This window comes from Canis lupus, chromosome 32, assembly GCF_048164855.1.
Source record: "Canis lupus baileyi chromosome 32, mCanLup2.hap1, whole genome shotgun sequence".
Taxonomy (NCBI): Eukaryota; Metazoa; Chordata; class Mammalia; order Carnivora; family Canidae; genus Canis; species Canis lupus.
Window position 1 is genome coordinate 39,992,603 of NC_132869.1, and position 14,641 is coordinate 40,007,243.

Here is a 14,641-nt window from a genome sequence, read left to right on the forward strand (position 1 = left end):
AGAGGCAGAGACACAGGCAAAGGGAGAAGAAGGCTCCATGCAGGGAGCTGGACGTGGGACTCGATCCTGGGTCTCCAGGATCACACTCTGGGCCAAAGGTGGCGCTAAACTGCTGAGCCACCCGGGCTGCCCCTACATTTTGGTTTTTAAATAAAAATATGAAATAGACTGCCTCCAGAAGTAGTTGAACAATGACTGGTTTTCAGACAGAGGCTCTTAAAGAACTCTGCTAGACACTATCTCAGGTATCATTAAGGATTGCTCAAACTGGATTATTTGGGGAAAAGAGATTTCATGATCATAGAGGAATGGGAAATTCTAGGTTAACAAACTGAACAGGTTTTTCTCCTATAGAATTACTGGGAATCTTTAACATGCTAAAAAGTATGGCAGATCTGTATGATCTCACAAATATGATTGTTCTCTCTTTTTTATAATACACTTGTTAACATCTCTCAAAAGAAATGCTCTGTGGAGCTGTACTTTTGTTGACATTGCTGTTATGTTTAAAGCAATAAGCACCATGTTAATATGATTCAGTTTTGAGCAGTGAATTCTGAATAATGCTGCTATGCATGTTCCTGGGGAATACCAATTTAGTAAATTCTTTTATGCAAGGAAATGAAGATCTAGAAAGATTAGACATTTTTCCCAAGATAACTTCAGAATCTTCTGAACTCCTTCAATAGGCGAGAAAGAAATTTTAAAACTAATATGTTTTCAAAGAAAGATTATGAAGAAGGAACAAAATTTGGACTTCAGAAGAAAACTTACACGTGATACAGCTCACTTGGCTGGTGTGAGTGGATGTCAGATTAGGATAACTGGATCCACTTAACTGAGGGCAAAATGCCCAGCACAGAATTTAATGATCTCTACCTAGAAACTATTTTACATGCATAGATGTATTGGTTAAACTCATAGTTACTAAACTACTAAAAGTGACACTTCATCTATCACAAATCTTATGTATCATTAAAACCGGATCTATCAGCCACAGTAGAGCTGGTTTGAAAGTGATTTCTCAGAAAAATGAAAAGAGTTCTGATGGTTTCCTCAAGGAGCATACTACATCAGGAGGAACATAGTCCTTCTTCAGGGTCCCACACAGGTCACTTCAATTAGTTCCACTTCAGAGCCTATTGAGGTCATTAGGTTTCGGTGAAAGTGCCAGCATGAAGCTGCTGCCAAGTGTTTGGGCACAGGTCAAAGCTAATAGCATTTTCAGTGTGTGAATTTTGAAAGTTTAATACCTTTTCTCAAACATATTTCCCAGTTGCCTTTGACTTGAGTCAGATTTATGTGGTGCTTATTGCTCTAAATATAGTAGCAGTGTGAACATAGGTACGGAAGCTGAACAATCCATCTTTGTTCAATAACCAGGCAAACCTCAAGCACAGCATGTAGGACCTTGACCACTGAACTGAGGTGTTTGGACTTCATCCTGTAAATAGTTTTGGGGAGTGATGGGTTCAGATCTTTTATTTTCAGGAGTGAACTTTGGGGGCAGAAGGGAAAGGAAGCAGCATAACTCAATATAGTCAGACTTCTTTTTAAAAAAAAAAGATTTCAGTTATGCTTTGGGACCCTTGATAACTAATTGGTATGTAAAATCATTGAGTAATTTCTGGATACTTTTGCAAAGACTTCAGATAGGTTGGTTATAAGCTCAGGTGTTTTGAGTCACGGGGATGTCCTTGGATTCTGTAACTATTGCTGTTGTACCTCTATTTTAACTATACACTGGAGAAAGTATGTTGAATAGTTCCAGCTAGCCAGGTGAAGCCATTTCATTTTTTTAATGATTTTATTGAAGTGTGATTTACATACCATAAAATGCATGCTTTGTAAGTGTATACTTCTGTAATTTTTAGCAAATTTATAGAGCTGTGTAGTCATCATTACAATATAGAGACAAAACATTTCCATCCCCCCAAATTTGCTTATATCTGCTTGCAGTCAATATCTACTCTTGTCCCTAGCCACAGATAATCAATGATTTACTTTCTGTCACTTATAAAAGTGCCTTTTGCAGTTCTTTTACATAAAAATGGAATCATATAATATGTAGTCTTCTACAACTGGATCATTCGTTGCATGTTTTTGAAATCATCCACATTGTGGTATATATCAGTATTTCCTGTCTTTCTATTGCTTAATAATATCTTTTATAGAGCTATACCTCATTGTGTTTACCTATTTACCAGTGGGTGAACACGTGGATTGTTTCTAATTTTTAAGTATTATAAATAATGATATTGTGAACATTTGTGTACAAATCTTTATTTGGACATTTGTTTCCATTTCTCTTGGGTAGATTCCTAGGAGTAAAATTTCTGGGTTGTATGCTAAGTCTGTGTTTAACTTTTTAAGAAAGTACCAGTAAAATTCTCTGTTTAGAGCTGACATCATCTTATATATAGAAAATCATAAAGAATGTGCAAATAAAGTCAGTATCTGTATACAAAAATCAAAATAATTTGCTTTATAGTAGCATCAAAAAGAATAAAGTACTTAGGATTAAATTAACCAAAGAAATACAGAACTTATGCTCTGAAAACATAGAGCATTTTTTAAAGAAATTAAAGATCTAAATAATAAAAGGAGACAATTTGTGTTCATCAGTTGAAAGACTTAATACATTCCCACCAACAATGTGTGAAGATTCCAGTTCTTCAGTTCCCTCACTAACACTTTAGTACTGTGTTGGTACAATACTCAGAAGCCTTTTTGATTATAGCCATTCTAGTGAGTGTATAGTAGTGTGTCGTTATGGTTTTAATTTACATTTCCCTAATGACTAATGATGTAATAATTTTCATGTGTTTATTAGCTGTTCTTATGTTTTCTTTGGCAAAACATCGAAGTCTTTGCCCACTTTTAAATTGATTTATAAGAGTTCATTATATATTCTGGTCCTGAACATATATTCTGAATTATATGTTCAAGTCCTTTATCAGATGTATGATCCAGAAATATTTTCTGCCAGCCTGTGGCTTGTCTTGTCATTTACTTAGTTGTGTTTTTCTTAAAGTGCAGACGTTTTTATTTTTAATAGAATGCAGTTTATCAGGTTTTTTCTTTTATATCTTGTGCTTTTGTCATCATGTTTAAGAATGCTTTTTCTAACCCAAGACAGGAAGACTTCCTCCTCTATTTTCTTCTAGAAGTTTTAATTCTTCCATTAAGTCTATGAGGCATTTTGAGTTAATTTTTGTATGTGGAGCTAAGTAAAGATCTAAGTTCATTACTTTGCATATAGGTACAGAGTTGTACTAGCACCAGTTGTTGAAAAGACTCTTCTTCTGACTTAAAATTTCTTGATGCTTTGGCCAAAAACCTGTGGACCACAAACTTAAGGGTTTATTTATAGACTCTCAGTTCTCTTCCATTAATCTATGTGCCTATTCCTATGCCAATACCGGACTCTCTTGATTCCTGGAGCTTTATTATAAGTTTTGAAATTGGATAATGCAAGTCCTCCAACCTTTTCTTTTTCAGAATTGATTTGGCTCTTCAAGGTCTTTTGCATTTCTGTTATATTTTAGGAGCAGATTGTCATATTAATGACATTGTCATCTAATCCATGAGCATTTATTTAGATCTTCTTTTCATTTAAGTATTTTTATTTAGATGTTTAATTTCTCTCCAGCAATGTGTTATAGTTTTCAGAGTACAAATCTTACACTTCTTTTGTTAAATTTATTCCTAAATATTTTGTTCTTTTTTGATACTATAAGTGGAGTTGTAGTCTTAATTTCATCTTTGGGTTATTGATTCCTAGTATATAGAAATAGAATTGGGGCCTCTGGGTGGCTTAGTCAGTTAAGCACCTGCCTTCAGCTCAGGTCATGATCTCAGGGTCCTGGGGTCGAGTCCTGCATCAGGCTCCCTGCCCCACAGGGAATCTGCTTCTCCCTCTGACCCTTACCCCACTCATTCTCTCTCTCTCTTGCTTGTTCTCTCAAATAAATAAAATCTTAAAAAAAAATAAATAGAGTTGTTTTTTGTATATTGACTCTGCATTCTATGACCTTGTTAAACTTATTAATTTTAGTAGCTTTTTTTGTAGATTATTAGTTTTTTCTACACAAATATAATTAGGTCACCCACAAATAAAAACAGTATTCCCTCTTCCTTTCCAATCTTTATTTATTTATAATCTTTTTCTTGCCTTCCTGCATTGGCTAGAACTTTAAGTACAAAGCTTTTTTAATATAAGAAATGAGAGCTGATACCCTTATCTTGTATCCAAGCTTAGGGGAAAAGCATTTACTTTTTAACCATTCAGTATAATTTTCACTGTAGGTTTTTCAAGATGAGGAACTTCTATTCCTAGTATGTTGAGAGTTTTTACCATGAATAAGTAGGTGTTTGATTTTGTCACATGCTGCTTCTGCATCTACTAAGCTGATCAGTTTCTCTTTTTTTTCTCTAATATGGTATAATACATTGATCTTTTATATATATATTAAACTAGTTTTGGATTCCTGTGATAAATCCTACTTGGTCATGATGTATAACCCTTCTAATATGCTACCAAATATGGTTTGCTAGTATCTCATTAAAAGGTATTGTATCTGTTATCATAAGGGTTATTTGTCTATAGTTTCTTTTCCTTTGGCTTTGATATTAGAGTAATATTAACCTCACAGAATGAGCTAGAAGTGTTTCTTTTCTATTTTCTGAAAGAGTTGTGAAGGATTAGTATTATTTCTTCTTTTAAATATTTGGTAGCATTTTTCCAATGAAGCTATCTGGACTCGGACTTGTCTATGTGGGAAGATTTTTGATTACTAGTTAAATGTCTGTATTTGTTATAGTTCTACCCAGATTTTGTGTTTCTTTGTAAGTAGGTTTGGTAAGTTTTGTCTTTCTGAGAATTTTTCTATTTCCTCTGATTTATGGGCACAAATTTGTTCATAGTTTTACTTCGTAACCTCCCAATCTGTATGGTTGGTTGTATTGTCCCTTCTTTGATTCTTGATTTAGGTAACTTGTATCTTCTATTAATTTCTTAATCTTAAAAAAATAATAATTTCTTAATCTTGTGTCTTTTTTTTAAGTTGGCTAACATATTACTCAATTTAATTTCTCCCAGCTATATTGAGGTATGATTGAAAAATAAATGATAATATGTTTAAAGTGTACAACATGATGATTTGATATATGTATATTTTGTGAAAGAATTCCCACACTCAAGTTAACGAGTGAATTAAAATTCTCCTTCACTTTACAGGGTTACTTTGTGTGTGTGTATGTGAGAATGCTTAAGATCTATACTCTTCACTAAGTGGGAAATTGGGTAATTCATGTGAGACTTCTTTTCTGATAAAGAAATTTATTTCCCTTTAGGCTCTGCTTTAGCTGCTTCCCTTGTTTTTTAGTTTGTTGTGTTTTTATTTTCATTCAGTTAAAAATATTTTTTAAATTTTTCTTGTAATTTCTACTTTGATCCTTGGGTTACTCAGAAGCGGATTGTTTGATTTCCAAAAATTTGGGATTTCTCCATATTCTTTGAATTCATGTATTTTGGGGCTCTGTTATTAGACGTATACATACTTAAAATTGATACAAAGAAGAGATATACAATTCAGTGAAAATAACTGAGAATTTAATATTCTCTCAAAAAATGATTAAAACATTGAGACAAAGGTGTATAGAAGACTTAACTCTCTCAGCCACCTTGACCTAACTAATACAGAATCTCCAACTAAACTACAGATACAGATTTTTTTTCAAGCACCTACAAAACAATCTCCAAGATAGACCACATGCTGGGGCATAAAGCAAGTCTTAGGAAATTTTAAAAGACTGTATCCGTAGAAAGTATGTGCCTCATCACAACAGAATTAAATCAGATATCCACAGCAGGCCTGTTCTTTGTTGGGCTTGCTCTAGAAGTGGGAAATTCCTCAAGTCCGCGGTTCTCCTATAACAACCTGCTGCATGGGTACGCGTCCATCCTGGGCGCTTTACACGGCCTTTGTGGGACTTGGGGTGCATGGGGAACTGATGAAAACAAACAAAAAGACCTAGCTATGGCCATTGCCCTAAGTAATAGTTTTGTCTCTGATGCAAAACTTGTTTTTGCCAGCGCCCATGAAACAGGAATAGGCTGTCTTGTTAGCTCATAAGTAAGGGAAATCTCAGACCCTGCAGAATTCCTGACAGTTTCCTTTAGTTTTTTGTTTTTTGGTTTTTTTTCCTTTAGTTTTTAAACATATTTTTAACAGCTGCCTTGAAGTCTTTGTTAAATCTAATATCCAAGGACCCCCTGAGACCTTTTGTATTGACCGCACTTTTTACATTAGCCTCTGGGTATAGGTTACACTTTGTTTCTTTGCATGTCTCTTCATTTTTTGTTGTTGTTGTTGTTGATTATTGGATATTTTGTATAGCATATTGTAGCAACTGTGGGTTCTGACACCTCCTCTCCTCCCCCAGGGCTGTTATTTTGTTTGTGCAGCAGCTCACTTGAACTAAATCTTTGAGATCCATTTTCCCCACACTGTGTAACCATAGATGTCTCTGCTTACCTTTTATTTTTTCTTTGTTTTTATTTTTAATCCTCGCTTTCTAGGGTTAACCCTTGTGTGTGTATCAATTCGTGTTTAGCCAAGTATCAGTCAGAAGTTGTGCTCAACCACCTCAAGCCAGTAAGCCTTCTACTCTCAGCTGATGGATCCTATGTTTTTTGGGGCATGCGTTCAAACTTGAGGCCATTTTTTAGTCAGCCTTAGCTTTTGCTTTCTGTGAGGCTCTCTCAGTTGTCCTGTGCATACATACATCGGTTCCAACAGCCAGGAATACGTGGGTCACCTGGACCTACTCTCGGCTCTGCCGCACATACTCATGGCTTTCCGTCTTCCTGGAGACTTATCATCTTCTTAGTGTTTTTTCACCTTCCCAAACTCCCCGTAAGTCCTGCTAGTCTGTAGTCCGGTTTGCTCCCAAAAATGATCACAGCCTCAGAGTAGCAAAGACATTGACCCTTCCTGTTCACTTGCCACCAAGATTACCACTCGAACATTACTCCCCATCAGATGAGCCCTGCTGACAGCAGCAAAGCCTCCAGCTTCCAGGGCCTGCACTGCCCTGGTTGAGTAAACTACTCCAGCAGAGCTGGAGAGCATGGAACAGCCCTAGGCAAAAATGGCACATACTTGCTGTTTGCACCTAAATATGGTAATTTTCATGAATAAATGCTTCTTGGGTTGTTGTTTGGCCAGTTTCAACCTTTGACAGTTTTGTGCAGCTTTATAGTTGTTTTTTTTTTGGGGGGGGAAGAGCATTTGTTGACGTCCACAAACCATAATGCTGGAAGTCTAAGTCCCAATCTAGAAGTATCATTTGCCATTGATCCTGGTATAACTTAACCCCCTATTTGATTATCTGGGCTCATACCTGCCCAAGTAGAACATGGAACAGCAGAAAAAGAACCAACTTGGGGGAAGTGGGTATAAAATACTAGGACCAGAAAGGACATAGATTTTACCCATAGTTAACTAGGAATCATTTACAATGGTCTGGTATTATTTACACTTTTACTCTAGGTATAACTGATAAAATACAACTGCAAAGCAAATTTTTATATAACATAATAAATGTTACTTGTATATACTTTGAGTCAGCTAGAAAGATTAAAATATTGTTGTACTTGATGAGATTCTAGTAACACTGGTCTTCATTGCAGTAACATTCTCCCTGAATTTTCTTCCACTTAGTAATTCAATAAATACACATTTATTGATTATCTAATGTATACACATGCACAATGAATGATGCCAACAGGAAGCAGATACAGATTTTGTCCTCAAGGAGCCTATAGGTTAGCATGATTAAGCGTGAACATGAAGAACAGAAGTGGGAAGTGCTGGATGCCATTAAAGACTTACAGATGCGTGCTCTAGAAGTTCCATAGGCTAATTGAAGTTTCCCTGCCTGACCAGTTCTTTCAGTTATCACCCTTTACTTCTGTCACCTGGTCCTTCCTGCTTACATACCCCTCCTGGTTGCCTTTGCACTTACCTTCTTCTTTTTGTCACCTGTTCAAGCTAATTATGGTGATAACATGTACCTAGTGCTTCCACATGTACTTTTCCTACTGATATTCATGTGGTTCACATCAGCCTGGGACATGGGTGGGGAGTGTTTCCAGTTTATAGACAAGGAAACTGAGATCAGAGAAACTAAGTGACTTACCCAACTTCACATTATTAGGAAGTGGCAAAGTCAAGTTTTGAACACAAGGTCTTTGTACTTGAAATCCTGGGCTTTTTCCAGTATGCTGTACTGCCTCTCACATTACAAATTTCCTCTCCTCTCCAGCCAGCAGATAGTTAGGGAAAATTTAGCTTACTGAGTTCGGTCAGACTTGGAAGCAGTTTTTACTTAGTGTGTTTCTACACAGGCACAGAAATGAGGCAACAAAGCTAGACTGTTTGCAGGCTACTCCTTGAACTATTTCCCTCTAAGGGTTTTTCTTTTTTAGTGACTTAGTTTTACAATAATCAGGGATTCATATTTCCAGTTGCTTCTTACACATTTCTCTGGTGGATATTGGATCATTACTTTGGACATCGCATGTTCAGAATCAGGTTTGCTATCTCTCCCTCAGGCTCTAGCCTCTCTTAATGTTGCCGTACTCCGTGAATGATACCACCAACCACCTGTCCTCCCAAGCCAGAAACCTGAGAGTCCTTGAGTCCTTTCTAACCTTCACCCCAGCATCCAGTTTTGTCATTTGCATCCTCCCTCATGGGGTTGTTGTGTGAATAAACTGACACAGTATATGAAAAAGAACTCTGAACGCTGTGAAGGAGAAGTATTTTCTCTGATGCAGCACATCTCTTGAAGCATCAAAGATAAGAATAAGCCCTTACAGGCCATTCAGGTGTGACTTTCTTACAATAGTGACACTTGTACCAGTGGAGTGTGTGGACTTGTATCTTCTGGGACTGTGGCTGTGACTTCATAGTCTTACATTCTGATGGCACTCTGGACTCTTCAAAGTACTTTCTCATAAGGAGAAGAAAAGCGAGTAAGTGAGTTGCTGAAGGTGACACCGTTGATAAGTGGCACAGCAGGAGCAGAACTCCTTGTTGGCTAAACACAGAAACCTCTTAGACTAGAAACCAGAGTTGGTTTTAACACACCATCACTTACTGTCTGTGACCTAGGATGAGCGATTTAGCCCTATTTAAATGTCAGTCTCTACATACAGGACAGAAATAAAATGACGGTACTTTTCTCATAGGTTTGTAAGGATTCAGTGAGCCCATATCAAGAGCCAGAGTGCCACGTAGAAATGGTAGCTGTTGGATGACCCTTGCCTCTTCCCCACCTAAGTAGCCACGTTAGGTTGGTCTTCCTCTGTACTTTCCCTTAGAAAACTTACTCTATGTGGCTTAGTTATTTGACTGCCTCACTTTAGATTCCCTTACAGTTCACAGACCTTTCCTAGAGGTTGTTGACCTATGATTTCATTGAAAATTAGGTCCAGAATTTTCATGTTTTCCTCTCTGCCTCTCTTCTGATGATTTTCCCATTAAGGTTATGACACAACTCTGATGACCTTGTTTAGTTAAAAATTGTGAGACTATATTTATACCTTCAGGCCCCAAGATGGAGATTTTTGGTCCAATGTTAGGAAAATCCAAAGTGTCCAACAACAGAATGGACTGCCTATGACTACAAGTACACAAGCTTCCAGGCTTCAATGAGTAAAGCTTTGACTTGCCACTGCTTCACCCGTCCCCTCAAGTTCCTGAAGTCTGCAAGCCATGGCAATATATATTATAGAGGACTGTTAACAAACTACCTGATTATTGTGTTCTGGTTTGAGAATTTTTTATTCATGTTTCTATACTGTTGTAGTTAAATGAATTGAAAAAGATAGCAAATAAAATAGTAGTGAAGCGAGGAAGGCTATCAGACTTGCCTAGGAATTACCGAATTATAGAGAGCAGAGTTTAATATTAGACTACAGGGATGGCTGGGTGGCTCAGCAGTTGAGCGTCTGCCTTGGGCTCAGGGCATGATCCTGGAGTCCCGGGATCGAGTCCCACATGGGGCTCCCTGCATGGAGCCTGCATCTCCCTCTGCCTGTGTCTCTGTGTCTTTCATGAATAAATAAAATTTTTTTTAAAATTAGACTACAGTTACAAATATGGCTCTTGAGAGTCTCCTGCAGAGCTGAAGACCCCAGCTCTGCAGGAAGCTCATGGTGAGAGTAACTGAGTTCATCCTTATTACATATTATTCCATATTTGATACAGTAGCTAAAAGAACTGAGGTTTTTCCTTGGTGATGATATTTCTATGTGCAAAGTTTGACAGATGTTGCATGCTGTTTTCACAATTAAAGAAAATTACTTGGTCACTGCTATGTCCTTCTGTGAGATGTTTTATTCTCAGCCGTCACCTCCCTGTGCCTGGCCCACAACCATTATAGCGACCAGAAAGTCTGCTTGCTCTACAGTGATACGTCTTGAATAGTGCCCATTAGTTTTCAGTAGTTAACCCTGGCCTGCATGTTAGCCTTCAGTTTAATGGCCTTTTTTATGTTCATTCATTTTATTTTATTTCCCATCGTGGTTTTGTTTATTTCTTTTTTGTTTTTTGTTTTTTCTGTTCTCTTTTTTAAAACCGTCGTGGTTTGCCCTTCATATTCCCCAATGTTTGCACATGACAAGATGTTGCCATCCCAACATTACCTCCCACTTCACTGACCAGTGCCACTACTGACCATCTAGCACCAGCCACAACGGGACCACTACCTTCAGCTCCTCGGGATGTCGTGGCCTCCCTCGTCTCTACCCGCTTCATCAAATTGACATGGCGGACACCTGCATCGGATCCCCATGGAGACAACCTTACCTACTCTGTCTTCTACACCAAGGAGGGTATTGCTAGGTAAGTGTCCATATGTGTGGAGCCAGTTGGCTGCATCCTGGTCTATCTCAGGCCAGTTATACCCACTCTGGCTCTTTGTTGTGCAGAATCTGTACTTCAGATTTTCAGTCCAGAAAATATGACCACCACAATGCATATTTCTCAGTTGCAGGTCATTAAATTTTATCCCAATCAGACTGAAGTCCTGGTATTCTTTCCTGGCCCTCGGGAATGACATGGGAAAAGGACAGATAGAGCTATTTAGGTAGAAGAATTAAGATATAACTAAGGCTACTCTTTTTTTATAAGGTTCAGTCAGCACAACCTATAGGACATGGCTTAGAACATTCAGATTCTAGGGGCACCTGGGTGACTCAGTGGGTTAAGGGTCTGCCTTCGGCTTAGGTCATGATCCTGGGTCCTGGGATCAAGCCCCACATCAGACTCCCTGCTCAGCGGGCAGGCCGCTTCTCCCTCTCTCTCTGCCCTTCTACCAATTTGTGTGTTCTCTCTCTCAAATAAATAAAATCTTAAAAAAAAAAAAACATTGAGATTCTTGAAATTAAGGTAGACTTAATTTAGAGAAGTAATCTTAAATGAATATTTGCCTGCACCCTTATGTGGATGTGGGCTGCTGAGCCCCACAGGGGGTCCCCGTCCCCTTAATGACACAAGAGTCATTAGTAGCTAATTTTCTTAAAACTGCATTCTCATCAAGTTCCTCTCTATCTCCACCTCTTTCAGGCATTCACATTGCTTCTTCATTGCTTATAGAAGATTGTCCAGAATCCCCAGGCCACTTTACTTATAGTCCAGCTTTTATTTTATCTGTCCAACCTTACTTGTCTCTCCTCCCAGTTTAACTCACTTTCTAAGGAAGCCAATCTAATTGCTGTCACTGTGCCACCTTTCTTCAAGTGTGTTCTCTTCAGTCATTTCCCCCTTTCCCACCTGAAGCTGGTCAGTTCGTCCTTGTGGTCCAGATTAAGCCCCATGAAGCCCTCAAGCATTTTGCTTTACCTTTTTCAGCATTTACAGCCTTTCCCTTATATGCGTTTGTGGCACTAATATTGGCACTTGATTATGATAACACATGATCTTATACTGCAATAAGTCGTACTCTTCTGCTACTTTATGTGTATTGTGTTGTTTTCCCAACCCAATTATAAAACTTTTGGGAGGAACTATGCCATGTGCTATGTATTCTTAGCATTGCCAAGCAGATTTCTTCATTTACACCAAAACAAGAAAGCTAAAATTTTCTGTTTTGGTTAGGGCTCTCACTCATGAAGTAAATCTTGCGTCTCTACCAGGGAGCTTACATCTGATACATTTTTTTTAAGATTTTATTTATTTATTCATGAGAGACACCGAGAGAGAGGCAGAGACACAGGCAGAGAGAGAGAGGCAGGCTCCATGCAGGGAGCACCACGTGGGACTCGATCCCGGGACCCCAGGATCACGCCCTGGGCCTAAGGCAGATGCTCAACCCTTAAGGCACCCAGGCATCCCTACATTTGTATTTAATAACTAGACTGTCAAGTTCCACACATATAGAAACCTTCATCAAAACCACTTGATTTAACACTCTTTAGAAGTGTATGTGACCTCATTTGAGCCAGATAGATGGAGCTACTCATAGAATAATGTTTTTCTGAACATTGTACAAGATGTTTTGGGAATTATAAACAGTTCTAGACACAAAAAGGCAAGACATTACTACCAGGTGGCATCTGTGTTAAAATGTCTCCAGTAGTCTTTCATATCTCATTGTTAATTTTATAGTGTTTCACAAAAGGAAAAGACATTCAGTAATTCCTCAGAATAACAAACCTCTTTTCACTATGGGTCCTTTGTCCTTGCTGTTTCTTCTACCAGAAATGCATTTCCCTCACAAACAGGTGTTTCTGGGTTCTTATCTGTCACCTTCAAATGATGCCTCCCTAGGCCTTCCATGAATACCCACCCAACTTGGCCCCCTTCACCCTTGTCACACAGTGTGTTCTGGAGCCAGTTTGTTCCCAAGCTAGTTTTTAAATTTTCAGGAAATTTTGCAGACCTGATGACCACTTGATAGCTCAAAACGGGGCATGGCATGAGTATTTATTGTGATAAGGGCTACAAACCGGAGCTGGTTATTAAACATTTACCAGGACACCACTGCTGTCATATGCTGTTTTGGTTTTTTTGCTTTTGTTTTGTTTTCAGAACACTTAACACTCTGAAGTCTCTTTTTATTAACCTATTTCTTATGTCTGCCTTATTCAACAGAGTATCACCAGCATCTGGAATAGGGCCTGACATACAATAGCACTAAATAATCACTTGTTAAGTGAATAAATTCATTTCAATCAATGGAGAAATAATAGCTTATTCAAGAAATCATGTTGAGATAATTAGCTCCATTTAGTGGAAAGAATGGAAGTTATATCTCTGTCTTATATCATGTATAACAATAAATTATAGACAGATTAAGAGATTTTAAAGCTCATAAATGTATCAGGAGAAAATATAGAAACAACTTATCATTTGAGTATAAAAGGCCTTTTAATGAAAGACAGGAAATCCAGAAGCCACAACAGGAGACATCGACAAATTTTTTTATATAACACTGTAAAATTCCATGTGATAAAACATCATAAATAAAATCAAAACATCAAGTGGTGAGCTGGGAAAAAATATGTAACATTTATAAAACATTGTATTGTTACCCAATCTATATAAAGAGCTCCTATAAATCCTGAGAAAAAGACAAATATCACAAGAGGCAAATGGTACAAGTAGATGATTAGCAGAAGTTAAGGGAAGGCTCATTAAAGTTAAAAAATGTTTTTGCAATTGATCACAGTCTGGGAAATACAAAATAATACAAAAAGTGAAACTTTTTTACTTAAAAGGCTGGCAAAAATTTTAAGTTGATAATATCTAGTGTTAAGCAAGTTTAAATGCTGGGAAGAAATCCTCTCTAGGCTTTGGAGTAGTCTTTGGAGAAAGTGATTTAGCCGAATTTTTAAAAATCTTTTCAATGCACATCAATTCAACAATTACGTTTCCAGATGTTCTGTAGATAACAGATATACATATGCATAGGGCACCCATAAAAATGTTTATTGTAACATTATTTGTAAGAATGAAAAAAAAAAGTAAACACCCACTGATGGACGAATGGGCACATAATTAACATCTGTATATTAAGTGTGATACATGAATTTTTTAATGACATCTATATATTTTTTATAAGGATTTTGTTTATTCATGAGAGGCACACAGAGAGAGGCAGAGACACAGGCAGAGGGAGAAGCAGACTCCCTCTGGGGAGCCCGATGTGGGACTCAAACCAAGGACCCCAGGATCATGCCCTGAACCAAAGGTAGATGCTCAACTGCTGAGCCACCCAGGTCTCCCAACATATCTGTATATTTTGATGTGCGTGTAAATACCTAAAGCAATGATTCTCAGCTAGGGACAGTTTGCCCCCATCCCTCAGCAGACATTTGGCAATGTCTGGTGACATTTTTGGTTATTAAAACTCAGATGAGAGAGGATGCTTACTGGCATCCAATGAGTAGAAACCACAGATGCTGATAAATGTCCTGCAGTGTACAGGACAGCCCTTTACAACAAAGAATTATCCCACCCAAGAGCTCAATACCACTAAAGTTTAGAAACCTGACATGAAGCTATCTGGTAGGATATAGGTCAGTATGTGCCACAATTAGATGTCAGGGAAGGACAGGTTTTGAAGA

The 14,641-nt window shown here is 37.8% G+C and overlaps 1 protein-coding gene across 6 annotated transcripts in view; it reads left to right on the forward strand.

The window, feature by feature from the left end:
* NEO1 (neogenin 1) overlaps positions 1 to 14,641 on the forward strand; it is a 235,362-nt gene that overhangs the window by 166,934 nt on the left and 53,787 nt on the right. For 3 of the 6 annotated variants that reach the window (XM_072809538.1, XM_072809541.1, XM_072809536.1), the window contains exon 8: positions 10,697 to 10,916. In XM_072809538.1, coding sequence (XP_072665639.1) covers positions 10,697 to 10,916 — 220 coding nt within the window. The remainder of the gene's footprint in view (positions 1 to 10,696; positions 10,917 to 14,641) is intronic. The other 3 variants (XM_072809537.1, XM_072809540.1, XM_072809539.1) reach the window with 1 other exon arrangement.